At 47.7% G+C, this 26,110-nt stretch overlaps 1 protein-coding gene across 2 annotated transcripts in view; it reads right to left on the bottom strand.

Annotated features, from left to right (window-relative positions):
* Positions 1–11,706: 11,706 nt before the first annotated feature.
* HNF4A (hepatocyte nuclear factor 4 alpha) overlaps positions 11,707–26,110 on the bottom strand; it is a 32,950-nt gene continuing 18,546 nt past the window's right edge. Inside the window, exons 7-11 of one of the 2 annotated variants that reach the window (XM_055545075.1) lie at positions 24,263–24,350; positions 23,251–23,406; positions 20,200–20,436; positions 15,981–16,103; positions 11,707–14,900 (exon numbers count right to left, since the gene is read on the bottom strand). In XM_055545075.1, the coding sequence (XP_055401050.1) occupies positions 14,758–14,900; positions 15,981–16,103; positions 20,200–20,436; positions 23,251–23,406; positions 24,263–24,350 (747 nt within the window). In that variant the 3' untranslated portion in view covers positions 11,707–14,757. Of the gene's footprint in view, positions 14,901–15,950; positions 16,104–20,199; positions 20,437–23,250; positions 23,407–24,262; positions 24,351–26,110 lie in introns of both variants that reach the window. The other variant, XM_055545074.1, reaches the window with a different exon arrangement.

Genomic DNA, 26,110 nt, shown 5'->3' with positions numbered 1-26,110 from the left:
CTCTCACCTGGCATCTTGTTCCAGCCTCCTCCCTGGTCTCTCTTCTTTTCAAAACTACAAGCAGCAGCCAGAGGCATTTTTCTAAACTCTAAGCAGACTGTGTCACTCTTTCTCTTAAAACCCTTCATTGGCTCCCCTTTGCCCTCAGGATAAAGTTCAAATTCCTTGACATGGTTTACTAAATCATCTGTCTCTTGCCACTCTGCCTCTCTCCATCACCCCCACCCCCAGCTCTGCACCAACTCGGACAAACCTCGGTTTAATTGACCAGATATGCCACATACTCTCTCTCTCCCTAACCCCTGGACCTTTGCACTTGCTGTTCCACTCACTTGGAACACAGTGTACTCTAGCACTCCCTTTCCCTGGTTGAATACTCTCTCTCTTTTCCTAGCTCCTCTGGGAAGTTATTTCCGCTCACACCCCTCCCAAGGAGGCTGGGTTGGTGCCTCCTTCCAATCCACAGTTGGAACGTCCACCCCCACCCACAGTTTTCGTCTACCTATATGACAATTCACTGTGGGTCATACATGCCTATGTGCTTGCCTGTGTCCCCATGAGCTCAAGAGGGAGGGCAGGAACAGGGATTGTCTTTTCTCTGCCATGCCCCTAGCTCCTGACATTGTGCCTGGAAAAGAAGAGTTTCTGAACAAAAATACGTGTTGATGTTGTTCTGTTTTTAGTCATATCCAGCTGTTTGTGACCCCAGGGACTGAAGCATGCCAGGCTTCCCTGTCCTTCACTATCTTCTGGAGTCTTCTCAAACTCATGTTCAGTGAGTCAGTGATGCCATCTAACCATCTCAGGAGGTGACTGAGGATGAGAGGATGAGATGTATTGATAGATGATTCATACTATGTCAGAATCAGAGAATCACAGAGTCTTAGAATCATGGACTTGGTGAGACAGAAACCTAAAATCTCAGAGTCATATAATCACAGAATATTAGAAACACACAAACTGAGAATTCAAGAAGCTTAGCATCTCAATACTGGAAGAATTCTTGCATAGGCACCTTGTCCAAGGACTATTAATGAATTTGGAAAGTCTTAATTGTGCCCTTCTATATTATTGAGTTTATATTTTTACATATGTTTATATAATATTACACTTATACCTTTTAAATATTTATGTAAATGTGTTCTTCTATAATATTTATTAAACTCCTAGTTTTTTATTATTCAATACTTACTGAGCCAATCATTGTGCTGGGCAACTGTTTTTTTTTTTTTTTTAATCTATGGTTGTATAATAAATTATCCTAGTTTGAAACAGCAAACATTTTTGATATCACAATTTTTGTATGATAGAGCTTCAGGAGTGGCTTGCCTCGATGGTATGGGTCTTTCATGAAGTTGCAATCAAATTGGCAGCCAGAGTTTGACCATGGCTGGAAGATCCACTTCTGAGATGGTGCCCTTACATGGCTGGCAGCTGAAAGGGGGCCTCAGCTCCTCTCCATGTGGACCCCACCACAGGGCTGCTTGAGGTTCCTTACAACGTGGCTGCTGGCTTCCTCAGAGCATGTAATCCAAGATGGCAAAATGAAAACCACCACGTCTTTTATAACCTCGACTTCAAAGTCACACTTTTAAATTTCCACAATATCCTAGTGATTACACAGGACAGTCCTATTCAGTCTGGGAGAGAATAACACAGCAGTGTGCGTACTAGGAAGCGGGGCTCACTGGGGGCCATCTTGGACACTGGCTTCCATAGCAGTGTTGAGCAAGACTGACAGCAGACTAGAGTTGACAGTTTGGGCAGAAAGAATAGAGGAAGACAAATCATTATACAAAGGAATAATTTCAGATAGTGGTAAGCACAATGACAAAAATCAAACAAGATGATAAGTTAGAGCAAGGGTCAGCAAACTATGATCACTGGCCCAATCTGACCTGCTGCCGACTTTTGTCAATAAAGTTTTATTGGAACTCAGCCATGCCCATTCACCTTCATACTGTTTATGGCTGCCTTCATTCTGTTACAGCAGATTTAAGTAGTTGCAACTGAGACCATCTAGCCTGCAATGCTTCATCTATTTAGCTAACTTGATCAGAGAAGGCCACTCCAAAAGGCAACATTTGAGCAGAGACCTGAATGGTTAAAAGGAACTGGCCAGGAGGAGAGTTGAAAGAATGTTCCAGAAAAATGGAACATCAGGGTAAAGGCTGTGAAGCTGTGAGATGAGAACAGTTTTGGTGTTTTGAGGAACAAAGGGGAGGCCAAGGGGTTGGAACAGAGTGAACAAGGGGCAGGGTGATAGGCGAGGATCTCAGATAAACAGTCAGGAGCCACTTTATGTAGAATGTTGGGGCCCTAGTGAGGAGGTTGGATTTTGTTCTAGGAATAATGGGAAGCCATTGGAGGCTTTTAAGAGGGAGAGGTTGGATCTGATGTGAATGGGAAAGATGACAAGTATAATTTGGCCCCATCCTCTGAAAAAGACAGCGCCTCTACTGCCCCTATAAGCGCAGCTGTCCCAGAACTTGTGGGTCTTAGAAGATCCAGGTAAAGACCTTCAGTGTATTTTACTAACTACCTGCTCAGGGCTCAGGAATCACTCTGGCCAGAAAGTCCTCTCCCTTGACCTGCTTGGAGTCTCTGATTTCTCATCCCAGCTTGCCTCTTCTGGATCTAGGACATCTGTGAAATTGGAAAGGCTATTCAGTTTTGAGTCCTGGATTCCAGACTTTTCCTGACACTGACTTACCTGTGACCATGAGAGAATCAGGCAAACCCTCTGGACCTCAGTTTTCTCATCTGTAAAATAAGTGAGAGTCCAGTCTGCTTGGGGCAAGACAGGCGATTAAGGGTGGGGTTGTGCTGGACACATGCGCCATAGTTCTAGGCCGAGCCCAAAGGACGCATATTGGCCCAGAATGGGGTGGGCTTGTCCAGGCTGAGGTTGCTGACTTGGGTGATGGGTGAAAAAGGCCATTGGTCCATTGGGCAAAAGGCTTCTGGCAAGCCCTTTCCTGATTAAATTTTGAACAACAGGGAAGCTTGCTGCCTCCCAGATCCCCTTAGGGATGGCAGGCTTTGCCTGGGGGCGAGACTGTGGATGGAGATGAGAAATTAGTGTCCATGTACAAGTCAACTTTGGATATTAGACAGAGCACAGGATCTGTTTATCAGAGAGCCCCCCCCCTCCACGTTATTTAACCCATGCCCTCTTTTATCCCTAGCTTTCTCACCTGTGAAATGGGTAGAATCCAACCTAAGATGTTTTACAGTTGTAAGAGGCCCTAGCATTTTGTGTACTATTATGAACCGGAGAAGGCAATGGCACCCCACTCTGGTACTCTTGCCTGGAAAATCCCATGGATGGAGGAGCCTGGAAGGCTGCAGTCCATGGGGTCGCTAGGGGTTGGACACGACTGAGCGACTTCACTTTCAATTTTCACTTTAATGCATTGGAGAAGGAAATGGCAACCCACTCCAATGTTCTTGCCTGGAGAATCCCAGGGACGGCGGAGCCTGGTGGGCTGCCATCTATGGGGTCGCACAGAGTCGGACACGACTGAAGTGACTTAGAAGCAGCATGAAAGAAAACACACTGACAAGTAAGTTATGACATAATGCTTTCTCATCACTTAGAATTTTTATTTTATTTTTATTAAAGAGCTCTGAGACTTATTTAGATGTTATCTTTAAAAGCATACAACACCCTTGCACATAGATATAAAGGAGAATCTAAGTGAAATAAATTAGTTAAGAACTCCTAAAACTTCTTTTCAGTCAGCATCCAGCTCATCTAGATAACTTTTCAGCACAACATCTTCCTTGTCCATATTTTTTCACGCAGTATAGTCCTCTATTACTGCTGAAAGATTTGATCACCCACCACTCCTTGAAAGAATGCTCCACTATGGTCTGCAGGACTTTCTTCCAACCTGTTTAGTCCAATTCTGCAGGTTTGACCCTGGGGTTTTCTTGCTCTTATTGGAAGATGTCAATGGAAGGTTTTCAGGAAGCAACCAGGACTCAAATGGTCCTTAAATCAGTGGTTTGTGAGGAATACACAGAGGGGGCAGTGGATCAGTCAGGCCACCAGAAATGATGACCAGAACCAACCAGGTATGACTGCCACCTGATTTGACCAGCAGTGATTGTCAGATATGATTGATTTAAAGACATACCCTAACCTCAGAGATGTCATGTGAAAAAAGAAGATGCATTGAAGAATTAAAAAAAAAAAATCACAGCCACTGCTGCCTGTTGGGTTTCTGCAAGGATGAAGAGTGGAAAGCATGGGACCAGCTCTGCAGAAGCCATCCCTGGGCAGCTCTCAACTGTCCCCTGACTCTCCTGCCCGGGGCATCGCCCTAGCACGGCTGCTCAGGTTTATGGCGACAATCGCTGCTGCTGCCAGACGTGATCTCAAAGCCATAAAGGCCTTTTACAGTTTCACTCTCCCCTGAGATAAGCTCAGGGAGCCCTTCTCAAGGCCGGGGAGCAATTTCAGAGCCACAGGGGGAGGGGCCAGTGTTGCACAAGTCGGGGAAACGGAACAGGTTTTATGGCCCCGACTTCTCTAAAAACACTGTGTTCTCATATCCTCGGTTTGAACTTGCTGGTGACACCTCAGCACCTGGAGCACAGTGACATCCATTCATTCGTTCATTCATGTGTGCATTCATTCATTCGACAAACAGAGGAGAGAGTGTAAGGCACACCGCTCTGACGGTCTGTGTGGACCCAGGGCAAGTCACTTACTCTCATCTGTAAGTCAAGTACGGTTCACTGAACCTGCCTCCCGGCCCGTTGAGCCAGCCACGTGAGACAGGGAGTAAGGCAGCACCCTCAGCACACAGTAGGCCCGCAACCAACGTTGCCTGAATTGCTTTCCCTCTCCATCAACATCTGTCTCACCTGTCCTTGGTCCCTTTTCCTCCTTTCTTTCTTTCTTTTAAAAAAGTATTTTTTTTTAATATTTTTTAAAAGAATTTGTTACAATACTACTTTTGTTTTATGTTTTGGTTTGGGGGCTGCAAGGCAGGTAGAATCTTAGCTCCCTGACTAGAGATCGAACCCATATTCCCTGCATTGGAAGGCTAAATCTTACCCAGTGGACCACTGGGGAAGTCCTCCTTTTCCTCTTTCTGACCAGGATGGTGACCACAGTCACCGCTACAGCGCTCTGCCGCCTATACATCCTCTTTTAAATGAGTTCAAGCAACTCTGGCTTTTTTTCTTTCATTTAAAAAAAACTAAGGTATTAATTTTCATATTCTAAATCTGACTTCCTTTCATGCATGGCTCTGCAAGTTTTGGCAACTGTATATAGTGATGTAACCCCCACCACAGTCAAGATACAGAACATTTCCATCACTCCAAGACCCCTCCCCTATACTCCTTTGTATTTGAACCCCCCAACCCAGCCCTAGCCCCTGGCAACCACAGTGTCTGTCCCGAGAGCTTTTGCCCTCACATCAAATCCCTCTCCTGCTTCTAACTTTATTTGCCAGAAAGAGCTCCCCAGGACCTCCTAACCCCAAGTGTTTGCCTGATTAGGGAAGGCCCAACAAGGATAATCTATATATCATAAAGTCACTGGCTTGGGACCTTCATTACGTCTGCAGAATCCCTTCAAGGTAGCTCCTAGATTTTGTCTGATTGAGAAGTATAGAGAAAGTGCGCAGAGACCAGGGGGTGGGAATCACCTTAGAATTTCGCCTACCACACCAGCCTATCCAGGCTGTCATTGTGTCTGCCCTGAACCACCGCACAGACCACCACTGGGCTTTTCTGCTTCCATTCTTGTTCCTTGGAGTCTGTGTGCTACACAGTGAAGAGTGATCTTTTAAAAACGTGAATCAGATCACATCACTTCCCTGTTGGAAAACGTCTGAGGGTTTTCATTCTCATGGCCCCACCTGGTCCTGCCCACCTCTCAGACTCCATTGCCTCCCACTCTGCTCCAGACATATGGACCACAGTGCTCAGCCTCTAAGATGCTCAGCTGGGTCCTGCTGCAGGGCTTTTACACTTGTGGCTACCTGGCGTTCCTTTCCCCCAGCCCTTCCTCAGCCTCCAGATCTCAGCCCAGATTCGCCTCTTTGGGGAGGCTCTCCCTGACCCCCTAAAGTGATGTCATCACATCCTCAGCACTTTCAATTGAACCCCTTTTATTTCCTGTTCACTCATTCACAATACCTTGTTTTACTTTCAAAGAACTTGACTGTTGGACCGTCTGACAGCTCTTGACTATTTCAAATTATCTTTTTAAAAGAGTACTGCATTTTTTTTTATTTAAAAAAATGCAATTGCATTTTTCTATTTAAAAAAATTATTTATGTATTTGGCTGTTCTGGGTCTTAGTTGCAGCATATGAACTCTAAGTTGCAGTATGTGGGATATAGTTCCTTGACCAGGGATTGAACCTGGGCCCCCTGCATTGGAAGCACAGAGTCTTAGCCACAGGACCACAAGGGAAGTCCCTCAAATTACCTTTTTAAATGTATTCACTCAAGTATTGTCTGTCAGTTCCCTCTAGGAGGTAAACCTCATGAAGTCAGGGACTTTATCTGTCTTGCCCACCTGTGTACCTTGTGCCTAGACAGCAACCCAGCACATAATGGGCACTCACTACATATTTGTTGAGTGAGTGAATGAATGAACATTTCTTTTGGATTGGTCCCTTCCTGTACATCTCTATTGCCTCCATATGGTACCAGCTTCACTGTCTCTTACCTGGTCCAGCACACGAGCATCTTCACTGGTCTTCCTGCTCACAGCTGCACCCCATCCAATCCATCCTTGACAAAGCTGCCAGAGTGATCCCTTAAAAAACACAGATCCGGCCACAACCTTCCCCCAGTCTCCTATCTCCAGTGATTTTTCTATTTCCCCTAAAGAAATTCCAGGTGCCCAGTGTTTGAGGCCCCCACCCTCTGGCCCAGACCATCCAACATGGCATGCTTCCAGGTGTGGATTGAAGACTTCAGTGGGCATGCTGAGTGACTTCAGGGTTACACAAAGATGGCATTCAATGCCATTGCCACCAAAGCCTGTCTCTTTACAAGTCTTCCTCCCTTTCAAAAACTTTACAGAGAAAGTTTGGATAGCACATCTCTTTAGATATTTGTCAATTTCCCATTTGAAGAGGAAAGTACAGAACTTCCCCTGGGTGATCCTCTCTGGCTCCACCTTAAAAATAAATCACTTACTTTTTGCTGCAATTTTGCAATCATCGTCTATCTACACGGCAAAGTGATACTGGTTTTCCATTTACATCAGTGATCAATGTAAAGAGAATGCTTATGAGTTGACTGAAAGAAACACAATGGGAATTCCCTGACAGTCCAGTGGTTAGGACTCTGAGCTTTCACTGCCAAGGGCTGGGGTTCAATCCCTAGTCGGGGAAGTAGGATCCTCCAGGCTTCACGGTGTGGCCAAAAAAATCATGAATTAAATAAAATCAGACTACCTTATTTTAAAAAATAAAGAAAAATGGTAAGTAAGTAAGGTGCAGTGGTACTCAGGTGTGGAGGGGATGTGACGAGAACAGTGACTGCAGGTTGGGAAACACTGGTCTCCATCCTTCCTCCCATCCACAGGCTGCCTGCCTTGACTCGCTGCTCCATCTCTCTCCTTCTCCATGAACACACACCCATCTTTTCTCTGCCTCACCCCTGCCTCTAAATCTTTCAGCAAATGAGACTTTCCCAGACTGCCATCATCCCCCCATTCAAAGCACCATCTCCCCCTGCTGTCACTCTCTTCTGGCTGGTGCTCAGGCTTTAGGCACATGAGCTCGGTAGTTGTGGTGTATGGTAGGTGTGCTCTGTTGCATGCAGGGTCTTCCCAAATCAGGGATGGAACCCGTGTCCCCTGTGTTGGCAAGTGGATTCTTAACCACTGGACCACCTGGGAAGACCCTGCTTGTAATTTTCCCTTCTATAAGAAAAAATTGTAAACTAAGAGGGAGGTACCTCATGGTTCTACCCCTCCGTAAACCCCAGGATGCTTTGGCACAAGGCTCTGCCCCTTAGTATTTGTCAAATAATGAACTTTTATCCGTTCGCACTGCTTCTGTGGTCAGCATACAGTGACTGACTCATCGGCTTCCTCCCAGGTCCCATCATGGTGGCCCCTGGCGTCAGACAATGGACGTTTGAATCTTGGCTGTTGGGCCAGCTCTGAACCGTGGACAAATGCCATCCTCATTTGTAAACTAGAACAATAAGAACACCTGACTCAGGGTGTTGTCATGGGGATGAACGTATGCCAACAATGTTTGGTGGAGAGGAAGTAGTCAATAAATGTGGGTCTTGAAACAGGATGTGGTTGTAGCTTCTCCATCATTAGATGGTGGCAGAGAATCCTTTAAGACAGGTCTCTTGGGTCTTGCCTTGGAATTTACAGATGACGCACTGATCCAAGAAATGTAGGACAAAGGTGATCTGGGTTCCACAGAAGAGGAAGTAGGGTGGTCCCACCAGTTTGGGGTGATTACATGGACATTCCTTTGGATGGTCACACAACCCATCACCCAGAGTCCCTCCCACTTCTTCCCATTTATTGAGGGGTTCCATCTGGGATAAAGAGATCAAAGCACCCAGTGTCATGGCTGGGGAAGGAGCCTCTGTAGTGGGTAGGTGAATTCCCAATTCTTGGGGGCCCACGTGGGTTGGTTGAATAAGGCTGAGTTTGAGTCCTGGCTCAACTGCTCCCTGGCTTTGTGCCTGGGACAAGTTTCTTCACTTCTCTGAACCTCAGTTTCATCATGTCTAAAATGGTGATCATGGGATGTGGTGTTTGCCACCCGAGCTGATGTTGTTTTGCAATGAAAATGGAAACCAAACTTGCGGCTCCAGCTGCCCAGGTGGAGATTTGAGATTAACGGGGGCAAAGGGCTGATGAGGTTGGAGGAGCCAAGGCCAGAGGAATTTATGGCAGCCCAGGGTTTATGGTTTTGATATGGATTTATTAAGCACGCTCTAGGACTGCACTAGCCTGCTCTGTCCCCCACCCCCATGTCCATGCTGGCAGTGGCATGGACGAGGTTTCTGATGCAACATTAGAGAGATTACTTCCGGGTGCTCGTGAGTGGAGGAAAGGCCCAGGGGAGGGTAGGAGTGGCCCTGGGGATCAGTCTGCAGTGAAAGGGGGCTTTTGAGGCTGGAGAACTCAGTGGTTAGCTTCTCACTAGACAGGAGCTGAGTGAAGAGTCTACACTCACAAAGCCCCTCCTGAGCGGGCACTCTGTACACCTTATATACACGGCAGCTGTCGTGATCTCATTCAGTTCAATCCTGACAACACCCCTGGAGGGAGGGATCATTTCCGTTTTACAGATGAGGCTCAGAGAGGAGTGACCTGAAAGTCAATCACCGAGATATGTGACTCCCAGGTCAGAGCTTTGGTCCCCTCCCTTTGTAAAACAGAAAGGGTCACCCTGCTCTACCGTCACCCTTGACCACACCTAGGCACCCATTGCCCAGCCATAAGCAAGCCTCCATCCCACCATCACTGAATGCAGTGTTGTGCTGGTGAATGGTGAACAATTGGCTGGCCAGGAAACACCTTGAATTGCAGTGTTTGCCATTTTTTGTGCTGTAAATGCTTCCACCATTGCTATCTGTGTAGCATCGCCCAACACAGAGTTGGAAAGAGCAGCTAAGAAATCAAATCTCCCAGGCCAGCTCCAGCACACCCCTGAGCAAAAGCAAGGTTGTGGTGGCCAAGGTACAAGCCCAGCCTCCTGGGTTATCCGGGGGACAAGGTGGGTGCAGACCTGGCTGGGAATTCAAAATTTTATATTGGAGTACAGTTGATTGACAATGTTGTCTTAGTCTCAGGTGTACAGCAAAGTGATTGAGTTAAACATATACCTATTCTTTTTGAAGTTCTTTTCCCATTTAAGTCCCAAAGAAAGGCAATGCCAAAGAATGCTCAAACTACCGTACAATTGCACTCATCTCACATGCTAGTAAAATAATGCTCAAAGTTCTCCAAGCCAGGCTTAAACAGTATGTGAATACCAGATGTTCAAGCTGGTTTTAGAAAAGGCAGAGGAACCAGAGATCAAATTGCCAACACCCACTGGATCATGGAAAAAGCAAGAGAGTTCCAGAAAAACATCTATTTCTGCTTTATTGACTATGCCAAAGCCTGTGACTGTGTGGATCACAATAAACTGTGGAAAACTCTGAAAGAGATGAGAATACCAGACCACCTGACCTGCCTCTTGAGAAATCTGTATGCAGGTCAGGAAGCAACAGTTAGAACTGGACATGGAACAACAGACTGGTTCCAAATAGGAAAAGGAGTACGTCAAGGCTGTATATTGTCACCCTGTTTATTTAACTTATATGCAGAGTACATCATGAGAAATGCTGGGCTGGAAGAAGCACAAGCTGGAATCAAGATTGCCGGGAGAAATATCAATAACCTCAGATACGCAGATCACACCGCTCTTATGGCAGAAAGGGAAGAACTCAAGAGCCTCTTGATGAAAGTGAAAGAAGAGAGTGAAAAAGTTGGCTAAAGCTCAACATTCAGAAACCTAGACAATGGCATCCAGTCCCATCACTTCATGGGAAATAGATGGGGAAACAGTGGAAACAGTGGCAGACTTTATTTTTTGGACTCCAATATCACTGCAGATGGTGACTGCAGCCATGAAATTAAAAGACACTTGCTCCTTAGAAGAAAAGTTATGACCAACCTAGATAGCATATTCAAAAGCAGAGACATTACTTTGCCAACAAAGGTCCGTCTAGTCAAGGCTATGGTTTTTCCAGTAGTCACGTATGGATGTGAGAATTGGACTATAAAGAAAGCTGAGTGCCGAAGAATTGATGCTTTTGAACTGTGGTGTTGGAGAAGACTCTTGAGAGTCCCTTGGACTGCAAGATCTAACCAGTCCATCCTAAAGGAGATCAGCCCTGGATGTCCTTTGGAAGGAATGATGGTAAAGCTGAAACTCCAGTACTTTGGCCACCTGATGCAAAGAGTTGACTCATTGGAAAAGACTCTGATGCTGGGAGGGATTGGGGCAGGAGGAGAAGGGGACAACAGAGGATGAGATGGTTGGATGGCATCACCGACTTAATGGAAGTGAGTTTGAGTAAACGCTGGGAGTTGGACAGGGAGGCCTGGTGTGCTGCAGTCCATGGGGTTGCAAAGAGTTGAACATGACTGAGCGACTGAACTGAACTGAATTTCCCATTTAGGCTATTACAGAATATCGAGTCACATTCCCTGTGCTATATGGTAGGACCTTCTTGAATATCTATTTTAAATACTTTTATTCTTTTTTGAAAACAATGCTTACTTTTATGAGATTTCCTATGCCTGCTTGTTCCTCATTGCTGGCAGGTTGACCCAGGTCCCTGGCAGTGACCCAGAACAGGGCTCCATCTCAGACCCTGATGGTCAGTGACAGACCCTGGAAACTTCTTGCCATTCTTCTTGCCATCACCTCCTCTCTTATCCCTCCCCTACTCTATACATACTGAGCAGTTGGAAATCAAGACACTAGATTTCAACTCCCACCTCTCAAGGAAAATTGTTTTCCCTGAGCCTCATTTATCTCATTGATAAAGCAAGAGGTAATCATGTCTACCCTGCTTACCTTGAGAAGATGAAAAAACCGTAACAGATATGAAAGCATTCTGCATATAGAAAAGAACTATCTGAATATTCTCATTCTTATTTCTAACACCTGAAAGGAAGAAAAGACACTCATCCAAGGACTTAGAAAACATAGGCGCCATTTATTTCTTTTTATAAACTTTTGTTAAAACGCACAAGAGTAAGAAATCTTTTTTGCTTCTTTGCCCCGTTGGGTGGCAGTGACAGGGGCTCCGGGGACAGCACAGGACCCGATGACATCCGCCACGGAAAGATGTTGATCAGTCTGGCGGGACACCAGCCCACTTTCAGAACTGCTCAATGTGAATTTCTAACTTCATCACAATCAAGGCAAATCACGGAGCAATTTGGCAAAAGTAATTGGCTTGGTCATCACAAAAAATTGAGGAGCGTCCACTTCCAAGGCTCTGCTCCCGTTTGTCCACCCTCAGGAGAGCCGTGTGGGTTCCGGAAGCTACTGAGAGCTGCCCAGAGAAGAGGTTGTCTCAGTGGAGGAATTACAGGGCCCGTGCTTGCCCTCTAACCCTCTTTGAGTCCATGAAATCGTATGTTTTAGGATCACGACTCAGGTAGTGAAAATAAAGATTTTTCCAATGTGGTGGCCTCAGTTTAAAGTCTTTTAGAAAAGTAAATTCTCTTTGTTTTGTGTTTCCTGTGTGGCAATAAAATTATTAAAGTGGCATGGATTTCTCCTCCAGGGAGGTTGATTTGGGGCCAAGAATTGGCCCCTGGCCCAGAAGATTGGCTACCATTAAAAATCACAGCTACCCCACCCCACCCTATGGGAACTTATCTCAGCTTTGTTCCCATGGCAGAAGTCTGGGCAATAGTGAGGCAGGGCGAGGGGGTCGGGGTGGCAAAGAGGGGATGACAATGACCAGAAATGATTCCAGCTTCCCCACCTTGTCCCAGACCCATTTGATTACCCTGGCTGGGGTTTCTGGGGGAACGCCCCAGGAATGAGGGGTGGCTGAGGGAGACTGGGCTGCCCTGAGCAGGGGACAACCTTTCCTGGGACGGAGGACTTGGCTTGGTGGAAGTGGAAACCCCAGCTCTGACAGCACTGCAAGTGTGGTGATTGTTCTCGGACATCCCGTCCCAATACCCTTCCTGCCTCTCTCACAAAAAGCAGTCCCTAATGGTAGAATCTGGGGGGCACTGGGGTGCTGCCTGCATCCACTCAGAAACCTGCGTGGGGGGTAGGTAGTCAGTCTGACCATTCACTCTCCTCCCTAAGCTCCAGTTCCAGGACACATCCCTTTAATTCCCACTAGGCAGTGGCACTTTCCAGAATTTTCACAAAGCCTCTAAAATTCTGCATGGATGAGTACTGGCTGCTTGATTTTGGGGTTTAATGATTTCAGAAGGTACCCTGAGTGATGCTCCACAGAGCGGGTCTCAAACCCAGTTCCTCTTACCTCTCCCCCACCCCCACTCACATCATCCCATTTCTGGAATGCCAGGTCACATTGGTCCATCTCACAATGGACTGCTGAATGCCCCTTCCCCACACTTAGGGACTGAAGAGACAGAAAAGGGGTCTAGGAACCATGACTTCTCCATGTTTATCAGCAAACAGGATTCTGGACCCAAAGTGGACTTTAATGCAGCCTCAGGCCAAACTTAGTCCCTGGGAGTGGGCAGGGCTTCTGGGGAGAATGAGGCTTCCAAGGCTGCTGAAGCAGGCAGGAAGGTCCTCAACTCAATCCCAGTGAGGACAGAAGGGGCCTTTTCAGAGATGTTCAACCACTGAGGCTAAGTGTGCCTGAGCCTGGCAGATCTGGGATCAAGTCTGGGTCACTTACTAGCTGTGTGAGTTCCATAAAAATGATTTAACCACTGAGATCTCAATTCCTTCTTCAGTAGCGATTTCTGGGTAATAAGGAGGATGAAAGGAGATGGGGCAGGTCAAATGCCTTAAGACAGCACCAGGAGGAAGCGCTTGAGACAGGCCCGGTGGGATAATTCCTCTTCGCTGCCGCTCTCACCTGAGGTTCACCCATCTGTCTTCTCCATCCCCATCTTCATCTCCCTCACCTGGATGACTTGATCAGGCCCCATCTGATATTCCTGCTCTCTCCCAAACTTCTGACCTCTGGAGGACTGTGATCTTCCAGTTTCTGAAAGCTCGGCTCCCTGCACATCCCTCTCCAGCTACTCACAGCCTGGGGACCCAAGTCACTATGCCTCCGTCTGGCATTCAAGATCCCCAGGCTGTCCAGTGCACCCCCACTCCTCCAGAGAGCCCCCTCTTTCATCATCTCCTTCCATGGCCTCCTTCTGACCTCCCCGCCTGGTCTGCTCTTAGAATGTTCTGGCTCACCTGTTCCACCAGCCAGAATCCAGCCCTTCCTTAAAGGCCTAATGGATGGTCTGCCCCTTCCTGCCTTCTCTGACCCCTTCCAGCCTCCCCCTTGGTCCTGGCTGCAGTGTCCACCCTGGATTGTTCTTTCATGTTCAGCAGCCTATAGGGACCATCACTCTGACCCGAAGGACCCTCCCAAGTCCCAGAAGAAGGGAAGAGCCAGGGGTTAGAGGAGAAATGGCATCCACCTACTCGAGAGTCTCCCACACTGCACCGAGCTCCAGTCAGTGCTTTTCAAATGCTCCTGGGATGACTGGGGGTGTTGTTTGCACGTCATCCTCAGCCTCTGGAGAGGTGGCTTTGGAGAAACGAGGACGACTAAGGAAGGGGGACAGTGGTGGCTGCGGCAGCAGAACAGGGATGTGGGAGGTGCTGCCATGTGACCCAGCCCAGAAGGGCTCTGTGTCCAACATTACACCAATCTGAGCGGGGAGGGAGCCGTGCTTCAGCAAGGTCTCATGTCGTCTCCAGGCGGCAGCCATTTGGGGGTGAAAAAGTGAGGCAAAGGATGAGGGGAAGGCAGTGGTTTCAGCAGGAGAAAAGCTGTCCAAGCAGCAGAGGATTTTCCAGCTGGAGTCTCCCCAAGTCACAGCCCCATTATCCAGAGCAAGTGGTGAAGGGGGGCAGTGGGATGCAACCCACAGCCCGAGTTCAAGGGCCCTCGCCCTTCCCATCACTGCTCTGGGACTGGCCCGTGGTCACAGCTTGCTTCACTGTGACCAAGTGACCATCAGGGGGCTCTCGGAGGGGGCTGGGGGATCAGCAGACCCCCACCCCCCAGTGACTTGCTAGATGACTTCTTGCTTGGTGATGGTCGGCTGCGGGATGGCGGAGGGGGGCTTGACGATGGTGGCAATAGCTCCGGGCAGAAGCTTGTAGGGCTCGGACCCTGAACCACCAGGCGGTGAAGGCTGTGGAGTCTCAGGGGTAGCTGGAGGGGCAAAGAGACAGACAGGGGTTGCTCAGAATTCCAGCCCTTTGTGGGTGGGGGTCAATGAATAGCACTAGGGAAGGCCTCCCCACTCTCTGACACTTAATTTCCTCTTCTACAAAATGAGAGAATTAGACTAGATTATCTCTAAGGACTGCTACAGCCCAAACCTTCTGAGCCCAGATCACCAAGTCTAAGTTCCATCAGGTCTGGAAGGCTATAGCTGGGTGAGGTTCTGCAGTTAGAACCTTTTGCCCATGTCCCTACAACCCCCATCTCCTCCACCCTTTGATACAGAGTTGGATGCTTCTCCCAAACTGGGGTCCAGGTCTCCCTAAGGACCGTGGGACATGTGACAGGATCAAGCGTTCTTGGAGAAAAGGAAGAGCAGTAGATGAGACCCAAGGGACAGGCCAACTGGCTCGAAAAATACTCTCCCTTTGATAGTTAGGTAGATGGGTAACAGAAACTGATGGCCCCACCCCCATGACAAGTTCAGAACGTAATTTTGACTATGACCCTCTTGGCCAACTTTATTCAAAGGCCAACTTTCCCAAAGAACAATCTCAATAAAATGCGATCTCATTTTAGCAGACCCTCTCATCCCAATGATAATCTTCCTCTTTGAAGGACCCTGCCCGATGACAAACTCACTCTTGTGAGACTTCACCTCAGAGGACAGTCTAGCCCAGTGGAAGCCCTCACCCAGTGAAGAGTCTCACCTAGCTGTCTAATGGACTGGGAAGTCTAACTTCAGTGAACAATTTTACCTAGTGGACAACATCACCTAATGAAATCCTCACCGCAGTGGACATCCTCGACCAATCTACCCAGTGGATCACCTCATCTAAGGATGGCTTCATTCAGCGGAAGCTGTCAATCACCTCACTGAATTAGCAGCCTTAACAAATGGACAGTCTCACCCCTCATTCCCTACCCTGGAGCACAGAGAACTCTTTTACCCAATTTCCCATCTTCTAGACCCAACCTTCTCCAGATTCCCTCAGGCCCCAACCTCACCCCTTCCAGGGGAGAGCCCAAGTTGCCCACCTGCCTGCCCCCTGGGCCGGGGCCACTCACACATCTGTCCGTTGCTGAGGTGAGCAGGCATCGTGTTGGCAACAATGACGTTGGTGCCCATGTGTTCCGGCATCAGGTGAGGGTGCAGGGGGTGGTGGGCATGAGGTGTTTCACTGGAGGACCCTGCAGGCAGAAGGTGCTCAGTGAGGATGCAGAGTCTTGGATAAAGGCCATGGGTCTTGAGGCACCACCGTCCTCAAGGGTGGCCGTCAACCTGCTCATCCAATCTTCACGACGCCTATTGGGCTCCTATTTGTGGGTTAGTAAACTGGGGCTTTCCTGGGTGGTGAAGTGGTAAAGAATCTGCCTGTCAATGTAGGAGACACAAGAGATGCAGGTTTGATCCCTAGGTTGGAAAGATACCTTGGAGTAGGACAGGCAACCCACTCCAGTATTCTTGCCTGGGAAATCCCATGGACAGAGGAGGCTGGTGGGCTACAGTCTATGGGGTCACAAAGAGTCAGACATGACGGAACATGCCCACACACAAACTGAGGTTTCCATTCCTATTCACAGGCTTCATGAAGGTATTAAGAGGACTCACAAACCAAAAGGACAACAGTAATCTGAAAGGAACAAAGGGTATATAAGGAAGCTGTGAGATCATTTAGATATTGCAAAGAGCAGTGTATTGATTGCATGTTAATATAATGGATCCAATCAATGTCTCTCAAAACTCCTTGGTATGCGAGTCCTTAACCTTTTGGTCCCAACTCACCTTTCAGCCTCATCCCCCACATCTGAAGCCCAACTTGCCTCTTTATAGCATCTCCACATCCTTTGGACTGACCTAGCTCTGTGTTTTGCTCCTGTGTCGCTAAAGATGCCTTCTACCCCACTTCCTCCACCCCCACCAATATCCCCAAGTCCAAATTCCAACTCATACGTTCCCTCCTTTGGAAAGCCTCTCCTGATTCTTCCTACTTCAATAGAAAGTAACTTCTCCTTCCTTGGAATTCACATAGTCACTTATCTGTAACCAATCTTTGGGGAACAATCACTTCTGTCTATGAACATTACCATTACAGGTGTATCTTTCTTCTCTCTTTGAGATCCTAGCAAAGTGTTTGGAACACAGCAACTGCCTCAAGAAAATGTGTCAAGAGAATGACAGGACCATATATATAGCATATGGTCTAGTAATAGGCTACGGCACTAACACAACAACGATGGAATTTTAGGGCTGGAAAGGGGTCTTTAAAATACACTGTTGCAGGGGCTTCCCTGGTGGTCTAGTGGTTAAGAATCTGCCCTGCAATGCAGGGGACTTGGGTTCAATCCCCGGTCAGGGAACTAAGATCCCACTTTGTGTTGCTGTTGTGCTCATTCATGTCCGACTCTTTGCCACACCATGGACTGTAGCCCGCCAGGCTCCTCTGTCTGTGGGATTCTCCAGGCAAGAATACTTGAGTGGGTTGCCATTTCCTTCTCTGGGGATCTTCCCGACTCAAGGATCAAACCTGCATCTGGCAGGTGGATTCTTTACCACTGAGCCACCTGGGAAGTGCAAATAAGTCCATAGACCACAACGAGAGAGCCCAAGTGCCAAAACAAAAGATCCCACAAGATGCAACAGAAATCCTGCATACTGCAACTAAGACCTGATGCAGCCAAACAGATAAATACAGAAAAAAGTTTAAAAGTACATCTGTTTCAATGATAGCTATCAACATACTATGTGCCAGGTACCGTTTTATGCATTTTCCAGGTTTGACATAATTTAACCTTCACAACAGCCCTAAAGCCCGGGTATCATTACTAACCTCATTCTACAGATGAGATGACAAGGCCCAAAGAGATGAATTATTTTACCCAAAGTTTATCTGGCAATAGCACACAGGCTCCTTGCTGATCCTAGCCTCAGTGACACCTGATTCACAGTGACCCTGCATTCACAGGGTCAAAGTGAGAAAAAAGTGAGTTACCATGTGACAGTGGTTCTCAGCTGGGGTGATTTTGGCCCCTCGGGGGACCTCTGACAATATCTGAGTATCTGTCACCACTGAAGGAGTGTTACTGGCATATCACGGGTAGAGGCCAGTCATGTGCCCAAAGAAGATACAGAAGAGCCCCCTCAGCAAAGAATGATTCAGACCCAAGAATCCACTGAGGTTGAGAAACCTTGCCCTTGGTCATCACCAGTGATCACGTCACCTCCAAAGTCTCACATTCAAGCATCTTTATTTAGACCCTGCCTCCTACCATTCCGGCTCGCTTCCTCTAGCACCATCTCTGCAAAAATTCTTCAGCCCCATTGAGGCTGTCATTTCACTGGCCCCCACTTTTCACTGTCTGTCACCTGTCTTCATCCCTCTTAGTCCAGCCAAGATTCCACGGCACATCATCACAATCACTCCCCTCCAATCAGCCTTGGCTCTCTCCCAGCTCCCTTCTGAGCAAAACATTCTCCCAAGGCAGTTGACTCTTGCTGTCTCTATTTCTCCACCTTCCAGCTCACTCAGTCTGCAACATCCTCCCCTGGTTTCCTTTCCCACTGACACTGCTCTCAACACAATCGCCAAGAGACCCCTTCCCCCTCCTGTGGAATTTAACACCATTCAATGCTCTGTCCCCACTAAAACACACTCTGCTCTTGGCTTCTGGGACTTCCCTTGGCTCTTCTCTTATCCTCCTGGCTAGACCTTCCTCCATCTCCTTCTCTGGCATCTGGTTTCTGGGACACCACTAAGCTGCTTCTTATCCCCAACTTTGGGCTTGTTTGGGCAACGGACTCAAATATCCATCTGCCTCCTGGATAACTCAACGTGACTATTTAACAATCATTTCATGCTTCACTAAATTCTACAATGGATCTTCACCCCCCACCCCCACCCTCAGTCTCAAATTGGTTTTTTTTCCCCCAGTCCTCCCCATCTCAATAAATTACTCCACCACCATTCCTGTTCCTCAAAGCAAACATGCAGGTTTCATCCTTGACTCTTACCCTTCCCCTTATTACCCCTGTCTGATCAATCAGCAAATTCTGTGAGTTCTTCCTCCAAATAGTTGTTCAAGTGCATCTGTGTTGATCAATTTCCAGTCATGTCTTGGTCCAAGCCTCCCTGTCCTTCCCCTGATTGAAGACAGTGACATTTCTCAGGGGTTTCTGGTCTCCATTTTCCCTCTGATGTTCAGCTTCTACCCACAATTGGGATAGTTTGTTGAAAACATTAGTCTGATTTTCCACTTTTCTTTTAAGAGTTGCAACGAGAATACAATGCAAATCTCTAACCATAACCTCTAAGACTATATTTATGATTTGGTTTCTTCCCAATCTCTATCTTCGTTTCATACAGTTCCTCTCGCCTCACAATCTTATCTTTCTCCAACACACAAACCTCTGCTGCTTCGGGGCCTTTTGCACTAGTTATTGTGCTTGGAGTGTTTCTTGTTTGGCTTTTAAATGTTATCTTTCCTTCCATCAGATCTGTGGCATAAGAGCCACCACTTTAGAGAGGTCTTCCTTGACCAACCTATCTAAAGAGGCCCCTTTTCAGTTATATGGTATTGTATTACTTGGTTATTTCAAAATTTATAGTTGCCCTCTTTATTATATACTCAGTTATCATCTGTTCCCCCGAGTGTTAATATACACCAGCACACGCACACACACACACATTCATATATACACTCATACACAACCTCTGGGAGAACTGACTCTTGTTCTCTGCTGAACCTCTAGCACTTAGAACGGCGACTGGAACATGGTAACTTCTCAGCACCTGAATTAACAGGCTATTGTCCCCATTTTCCTGATGAGTAAACCGAGACTCCGGTAGATAAAAGGATTTGCCCAAAGCTACAGAGCAAGGAAGTCATGGAGCTAAGCGGTGAGCTCAGGTCTGCATGAGGCTTGTCTCTTAGAGAGGCTACCTCTCCCAGCCCCGCCCACTGGCTCAGATGGTAAAGAATCCACCTGCAGTACAGGAGACCTGGGTTCAATCCTTGGGTTGGGAAGATCACCTGGAGAAGGGCATGGCAACCCATTCCAGTATTCTTGCCTAGAGAATCCCATAGACAGAGGAGCCTAGTGGGCTACAGTACATGGGGTCACAAAGAGTCGGACACGATCGAGCAAATAACACTTTCACTTTTTCACAGAGTGAGGAAGTGATGGAGCTGAGAGGTGAACGCAGCTCTGCATAAGTGAGGCTGGTTTCTTGGAGAAGCGGCCTCCAGCCCTGCCCACCTCTCAGCCCCTCCCGGGCTGGACACTAACCTCCCAGCAGCATCTCCTGCAGCAGGTTGTCGATCTTGGCCATGCCGAAGAGCTTGATGAACTGGATCTGCTCGATCATCTGCCAGGTGATGCTCTGCAGGGTGGGCAGCAGCAGCAGCAGCTCGCCGAAGCGGCCACGCGAGTCGTACTGGCGGTCGTTGATGTAGTCTTCCAGGCTCACCTGCACCTGGGAACGCAGCCTCTTGATCTTGCCTGGGTCACTCAGCCCCTTGGCATCTGCAATGGGAGGGATCGTGCCAGGGAGGCAGAGGGCCAACCCGGAGCGTCTGGGGAGGTGGGACCCAATGTCCCCTTACTCCGGGGGCTCCAGTGGGAGACCTAGTGGCCCGAGGGCACCTAGGGAATCCTAGCAGTGCTGGGGCAAGGCTTCAGGAGCACTCCCGAGAGGGTGCCCTGTAACCTTCTCATTTTACAGATGGGGAAACCAAGGCACACAAAAAGGAAAGGACTTAGCCCAGACCACAGAACCACTTGTTGGCAGATCCATGATGTGGAATTAGGGCTCCTGACTCCCAGTTAAGGCCCCACTGGCAGTCCAGTGGTCAAGACTCCACCTTCCAATGCAGGGGATGCTGGTTCAATCCCTGGTCGGGGAATTAAGATTCCACATGCTCACAATTCAGCCAAAAAGGGGGGAAAAAAAAAAAAGCCCAACAATCCAGGCCTCAGCACTTGCTTCTTCTGCTGCCTCATCAGTCTCCCCACTTGCCTGTGTGGTCTTGGGGTCTCAGCTTAGACCACACTTCCTCTGGGAAGCCTTCTCCATTCCATCCTACCAGCTCTGCACTCTGAGTGTTCATGGTGTCCCCAAACTTCTGTGGCTCTTTTGTCACTACTGGGCACACAGGATGGAATGTCTCTTCCACTAACTAGCCTGTGATCTCTGTACAGGCGTATACACATCTTTTAAACCCACCACCCAGCACCATGCATTGTCAATATTTGTTGAACAGATAACTAGATGAAGGGATGGGTACATGGATGGAAGGGTGAATGAATGAATGAAAAAAAAAAAAGCAATGGATACATTTTAGATTCTTAACCAGGAAAGTGATTGAAGTGGTTATTCAATAGTTAATCTCCACCTTCATGGAAGACATCTATTGTCTCTTTTATGGATAAAGTAAGCAGCAGGAAGAGGATTTCACCCACATTTCCAGTGCAAGGCTGTCTCTCTCCTGGGCCACATTTGTGCATTCTATCATTCAGTCAATAAACATTTATTGAGCACCACCCACATGCCTGGCCCTGACCTAGGTCACCAGCCCCTCCAGGCCAGGCTGCTGACCCTGACTCTGCATCAGTAATCCTGCACATTTTACTGAGCAGTTACTATCATCCAGGCCCATGCCAAGCACCACAGGTATACAGCCTGGGCCAGGCTCTGGAGGAAACTGGGAAATCTTATCCCCTCAAGAAACCAGGAATAGTGTGTGATAGGTAGGAACATGGGCTTGAGAGCTGAAGAGTCTGAAGTTCAAATCCAAGCTCTGCCATTTCCTAGTTATGTGACCTGGGCAGGTCTATCAATTTCCCTGTGACTCAATTTTCTTATCTGTAAAATGGAGATAATAGCAATTCCTATCTCACAGATACCATGTTGCAAGTAACAAGTGAGATCAATAAGAGCCTTAGTGAGTGCTCCATACACAGTGTTCATTTCTGCCTCCTTGCTATGCTTACTAGACTCAATCTTCACTCAGAGAGGGCTTGGCACTAAGGACAGTGCCTGACACGAGGTAGGACCTCTCCAACATGGAAGGACAGAAGGAAGCAAGGAAGCTTTGGAGCCCAGGTGCCCATCTTGACATCAGGAGAGGAAAACAGGTTTTGCACAAAATCACAACTACAAAAATGTTGTACAGGACTTCCTTGGTGGCCTAGGGGTGGGGACTTCCTCTTTCAAGGCAGGAGGTGTGGGTTTGATCTCTGGTCTGGGAGTAAGATCCCACATGCCTCGCAGCCAAAATACCAAAACAGAGAACAGAAGCAATATTGTAATGAATTCAATAAAGACTTTATAAATGGTCCACATCGAAAAAAACCTTCAAAAAAAAAAAAGACGTTGTGTGAAAATGGAATTGGAGGCTTAGTAGATGGAAGAGGGAGAATGCAAATACATTCTCTTTATTCTGCTAATGAAAGGTTAAGAGATACTGCCAACAAGTGATGGAACAAAAAAATACAAGCATAAGCGCAGAACATTATAGAGGCAATCAGTAGAGACACTGAAATAGTAAGAAAAATGTATTAGGACAATGGGAGAGAAAAAATGGAGTGATGGGGAAAAATACAATTCTCAACTATCATAGAAGGAAAAAATATGTTCTAAAATGGATAAATCAAGAACTAGAAGGGTTAGCATTTTATTTAGAGCTGGAGAGGTGGCAATAAAAAGAAACAGTACAAAGAATCAGAAATGGTTCCTCCTGGGGAGTAGGCTTTGGACAGGAAACGTAGAGTAGAGAGGACTATTTCCATTTTAAGTATGTGCAGATATTATTTTGATAAAAAAAATTTTGAGGGAAAGAAAAAGAAGATGGGAGGAGGTAAGGAACAGAAAGCAGAGAGGAAGGGAAAGAAAGGTAAAAGTGAAGTCGCTCAGTTGTGTCCGACTCTTTGCGACCCTGTGGACTGTAGGCCACCAGGCTCCTCCGTCCATGGGATTTCCCAGGCAAGTATAATGGAGTGGGTTGCCATTTCCTTCTCCAGGGGATCTTCCCAACCCAGGGATCGAACCCGGGTCTCCTGCATTGCAGGCAGACACTTTAATCTCTGAGCCACCAGGGAAGCCCAAAAAGGTAAGATGGGAAAGAAAAAAACCAGGCCTCTGGAGTCAGTGTGCCCCGTCGTCACATCAGTCATTTGAGCCTTGATTTTCCTCATCTGTTAAATGGAGTTGATAAAGATGTCCTCTCCTGATTGTTGTACTAGAGAGATGGGGTGGTAAACTCGGGGTTCGCAGCCCAGTGGGAGCAGTTCGACAGAGGGTCTGGAGCATCAGGGGAGGGTGGGAGGTGTGGGCTGTACCTGGGTCAAAGAAGATGATGGCTTTGAGGCAGGCATACTCGTTGTCATCAATCTGCAGCTCTTGAAAGGGCAGCACCAACTCATCAAGGATGCGCACAGACACTCGACTCATCTCTGCCAGCTCCGGGCAGTGCCGAGGGACGATGTAGTCATTGCCTGGATGGGTTAGGAAGAAGAGGGGATGGGAAGCCACCGGGGTGTACCTCTCTCCTCTAGCTTTTGCTGTTTGCAGTTATAATGCAGCAGCTGCTCGTGGAAGGAGGGGCTGGTGGGGACTGTCACACCCATCTTACAGATGCGGAAGCCAAGGCCCAGATTAAAGGAATGAGTGACTTGCAGGCATTGGAGTGGGCCCAGAGCCTGACTTCTTAGGACTCCTTTCATATCACCCAAGCTCACAAGACTGATGACAATCAAGGGCTGCTTGGGAGGCATAAAAGCACCAAGCATAAGGGCTCAGGTTCTGGAATTAGACCACCTGGGCTGAATCTTGCTTTTTCCACTGACTAGCCAGATCTATCTGGATAAATTACTTTCTGTGCCTCAGTTTTCCATCTGTAAAATGGGAATAAAATTATAGTGCTTATCTCATTGGGTTGTTGTACTAGAGGAGTTAGTATTTGTAAAGTACTCAGACTAGGGCCCACGGTGTGCCCTATGTAAGAAGTTAGAGTAATAAACAAACATGTTATGACGGCATAGGTGACACAGACTGGGGGTTTGTGCCATTCCTGACTGCCTTTTGCTCCCTCTCCAGAAAGTACATCTGAATGCACAGGTTATCCCAGGGCTAAGCCTGACTGTGCTGTAACGTGAATGCTGGGGAATTTAATTCCTCGAGTCCACATTTCCTTGCATCTGAATCCGGTATCCAGTTGAGAATACTGAGGACAGGATCATTCTATCTGCCTCCGTCACTCTGCACACCAGCAGGGAAATCACCCATGCCCAGGTGCGCTCCACACTCGGCATGCCTCCTGCAGAGCCCTGGCTGGGCAGACAGCATCCTCACCTAGAAGCAGAACATCCTTGAACACCATGGAGCGCTTGGTGGCTCCGAGAAGCAGGTGCTCGCCAGCGTGGGCTCTGAGCAGGGCCACCTGGAAGAGAGAGGGGACGGCGTCCGGTGTCCACATGCCTGGGAAGGCATCTACACCCCTGGGGAGGCTGCTCCCCGCCAACCCAATGACCCTGAGCAAGTCAGCATGAGTGTTATGCTTGCCTTTACCTGCCTGAATGATTAGATGGGCATCAGAAAACTGCTGCCTTCCTCTCATAACTGATAAAACTAGAAACTGGGAAAAGCTTCAGCTGACCGCTGAAAGGGGAAACAACCTATGCTCGAGCCAGGACACCAAATGCCAACTCTGCCCTTGAACTACTGCGTTCGCGGTAAGCTGCTGCTCCCCTCTGGGCCTCGTCTGTGTGTCTGTGTGCCTGGTAAAATTGTAACACCACTCTGTGTGTGTGTTAGCAGAGACTTAAAGGCTTTCATCAGACTCTAAAGAGGGTCTACAAACCCAAAAAGTTCTAAAACTTTTAGAGCTTTTTTGGGGGTTCTGAATTCCTACTCATGGATCAGCTATGTAACACGATGAAGGGTGTTTTGTAAAACACAGATTCTTGGGCCTTACTACCCGAGGCACTGATTCTCTTTGTCTGGGGTGGGCCCAAGGGATCTGAAATTAACAAGCTCCTCAGTTGATTTTGATGCATGGTTGTGTTTGGGAAATCACTGCTCCAAGAGATCTCTAGAGCATCCTTTTACTTGAAGCTGGAAGATTCTAGATTCTGTTGTAAGAATCTGGATATGGATGCTGGTTTCTGAGGCAAAGCGTGTGAGCAATGGTCCTTGGCCAGGGATCCGCTTGACCGACCCCTTCCCTGCAGAGAGGACAGAGAGGCCTTGGAAGACTGAAGTCTGAGTCTGAAGTCTGGCAGGTGGGAGCCCTGCCAGCCCACAGGAGGGCATTGCCTGCCTTTTCAGAACCACCTGCTTCAGTGCTTGCATGAGGACCAAGGATGGGGCTGGTCAAACGGTAGCAGGCTAGTAGCCTCAAGGATCTTATCTGCAAGGTAGGGTTAGGGAGTTTGGAAATTCTTTAGCAGACTAAACTAGGAAGCAAAAATGCTTTTATTCATTAATTCATTGGATTGCTCATTCTTGAAGTCATCAGATGTTAGTGCCTACTAAGTGCCAGACATCACTTTGCCAATAAAAATCTGTATGGTCAAAGCTATGGTTTTTCCAGTAGTCATGTACGGATGTGAGAGTTGGACCATAAAGAAGGTTGAGCACTGAAGAATTGATGCTTTCAAACTGTGGTGTTGGAGAAGACTCTTGAGAGTCCCTTGGACAGCAAGGAGATCAAACCAGTCCATCCTAAAGGAGATCAGTCCTGAATATTCATTGGAAGGACTAACACTGAAGCTGAAGCTTCAATACTTTGGCCACCTGATGAGAAGAACCAACTCATTGGAAAAGACCCTGATGCTGGGGAAGATTGAGGGCAGGACAAGAAGGGGGTGACAGAGGATCAGATGGTTGGGTGGCATCACTGACTCAATGGACATGAGTTTGAGCAAACTCTAGGAGTTAGTAAAGGACAGGGAAGCCTGGTGTGCTGTAGTCCACGGGGTCTCACACCAGACTGGGACATGACTGAGAGACTGAATGACAACCACAAGTGCCAGATGCTTGTTTGGGAAAAGAACGGAGGGAGGGAGGAGGAGAAGGAAGGAAGGAAGGAGAGAGGAAGGGAGGGAGAAAGAAAGAAGAAATAGATCGATGGACGGAAGGAGGGAAGAAGAAAAGAGGAGGCTCATGCGATGAAGAGCAACAGGGTAAATCATAAAAGGC

Source organism: Bubalus kerabau, chromosome 13 (assembly GCF_029407905.1).
Source record: "Bubalus kerabau isolate K-KA32 ecotype Philippines breed swamp buffalo chromosome 13, PCC_UOA_SB_1v2, whole genome shotgun sequence".
Lineage (NCBI taxonomy): Eukaryota > Metazoa > Chordata > Mammalia > Artiodactyla > Bovidae > Bubalus > Bubalus kerabau.
The sequence above is the reverse complement of the archived record's forward strand: the minus strand, read 5'-3'. Positions and strand labels throughout refer to the sequence as shown.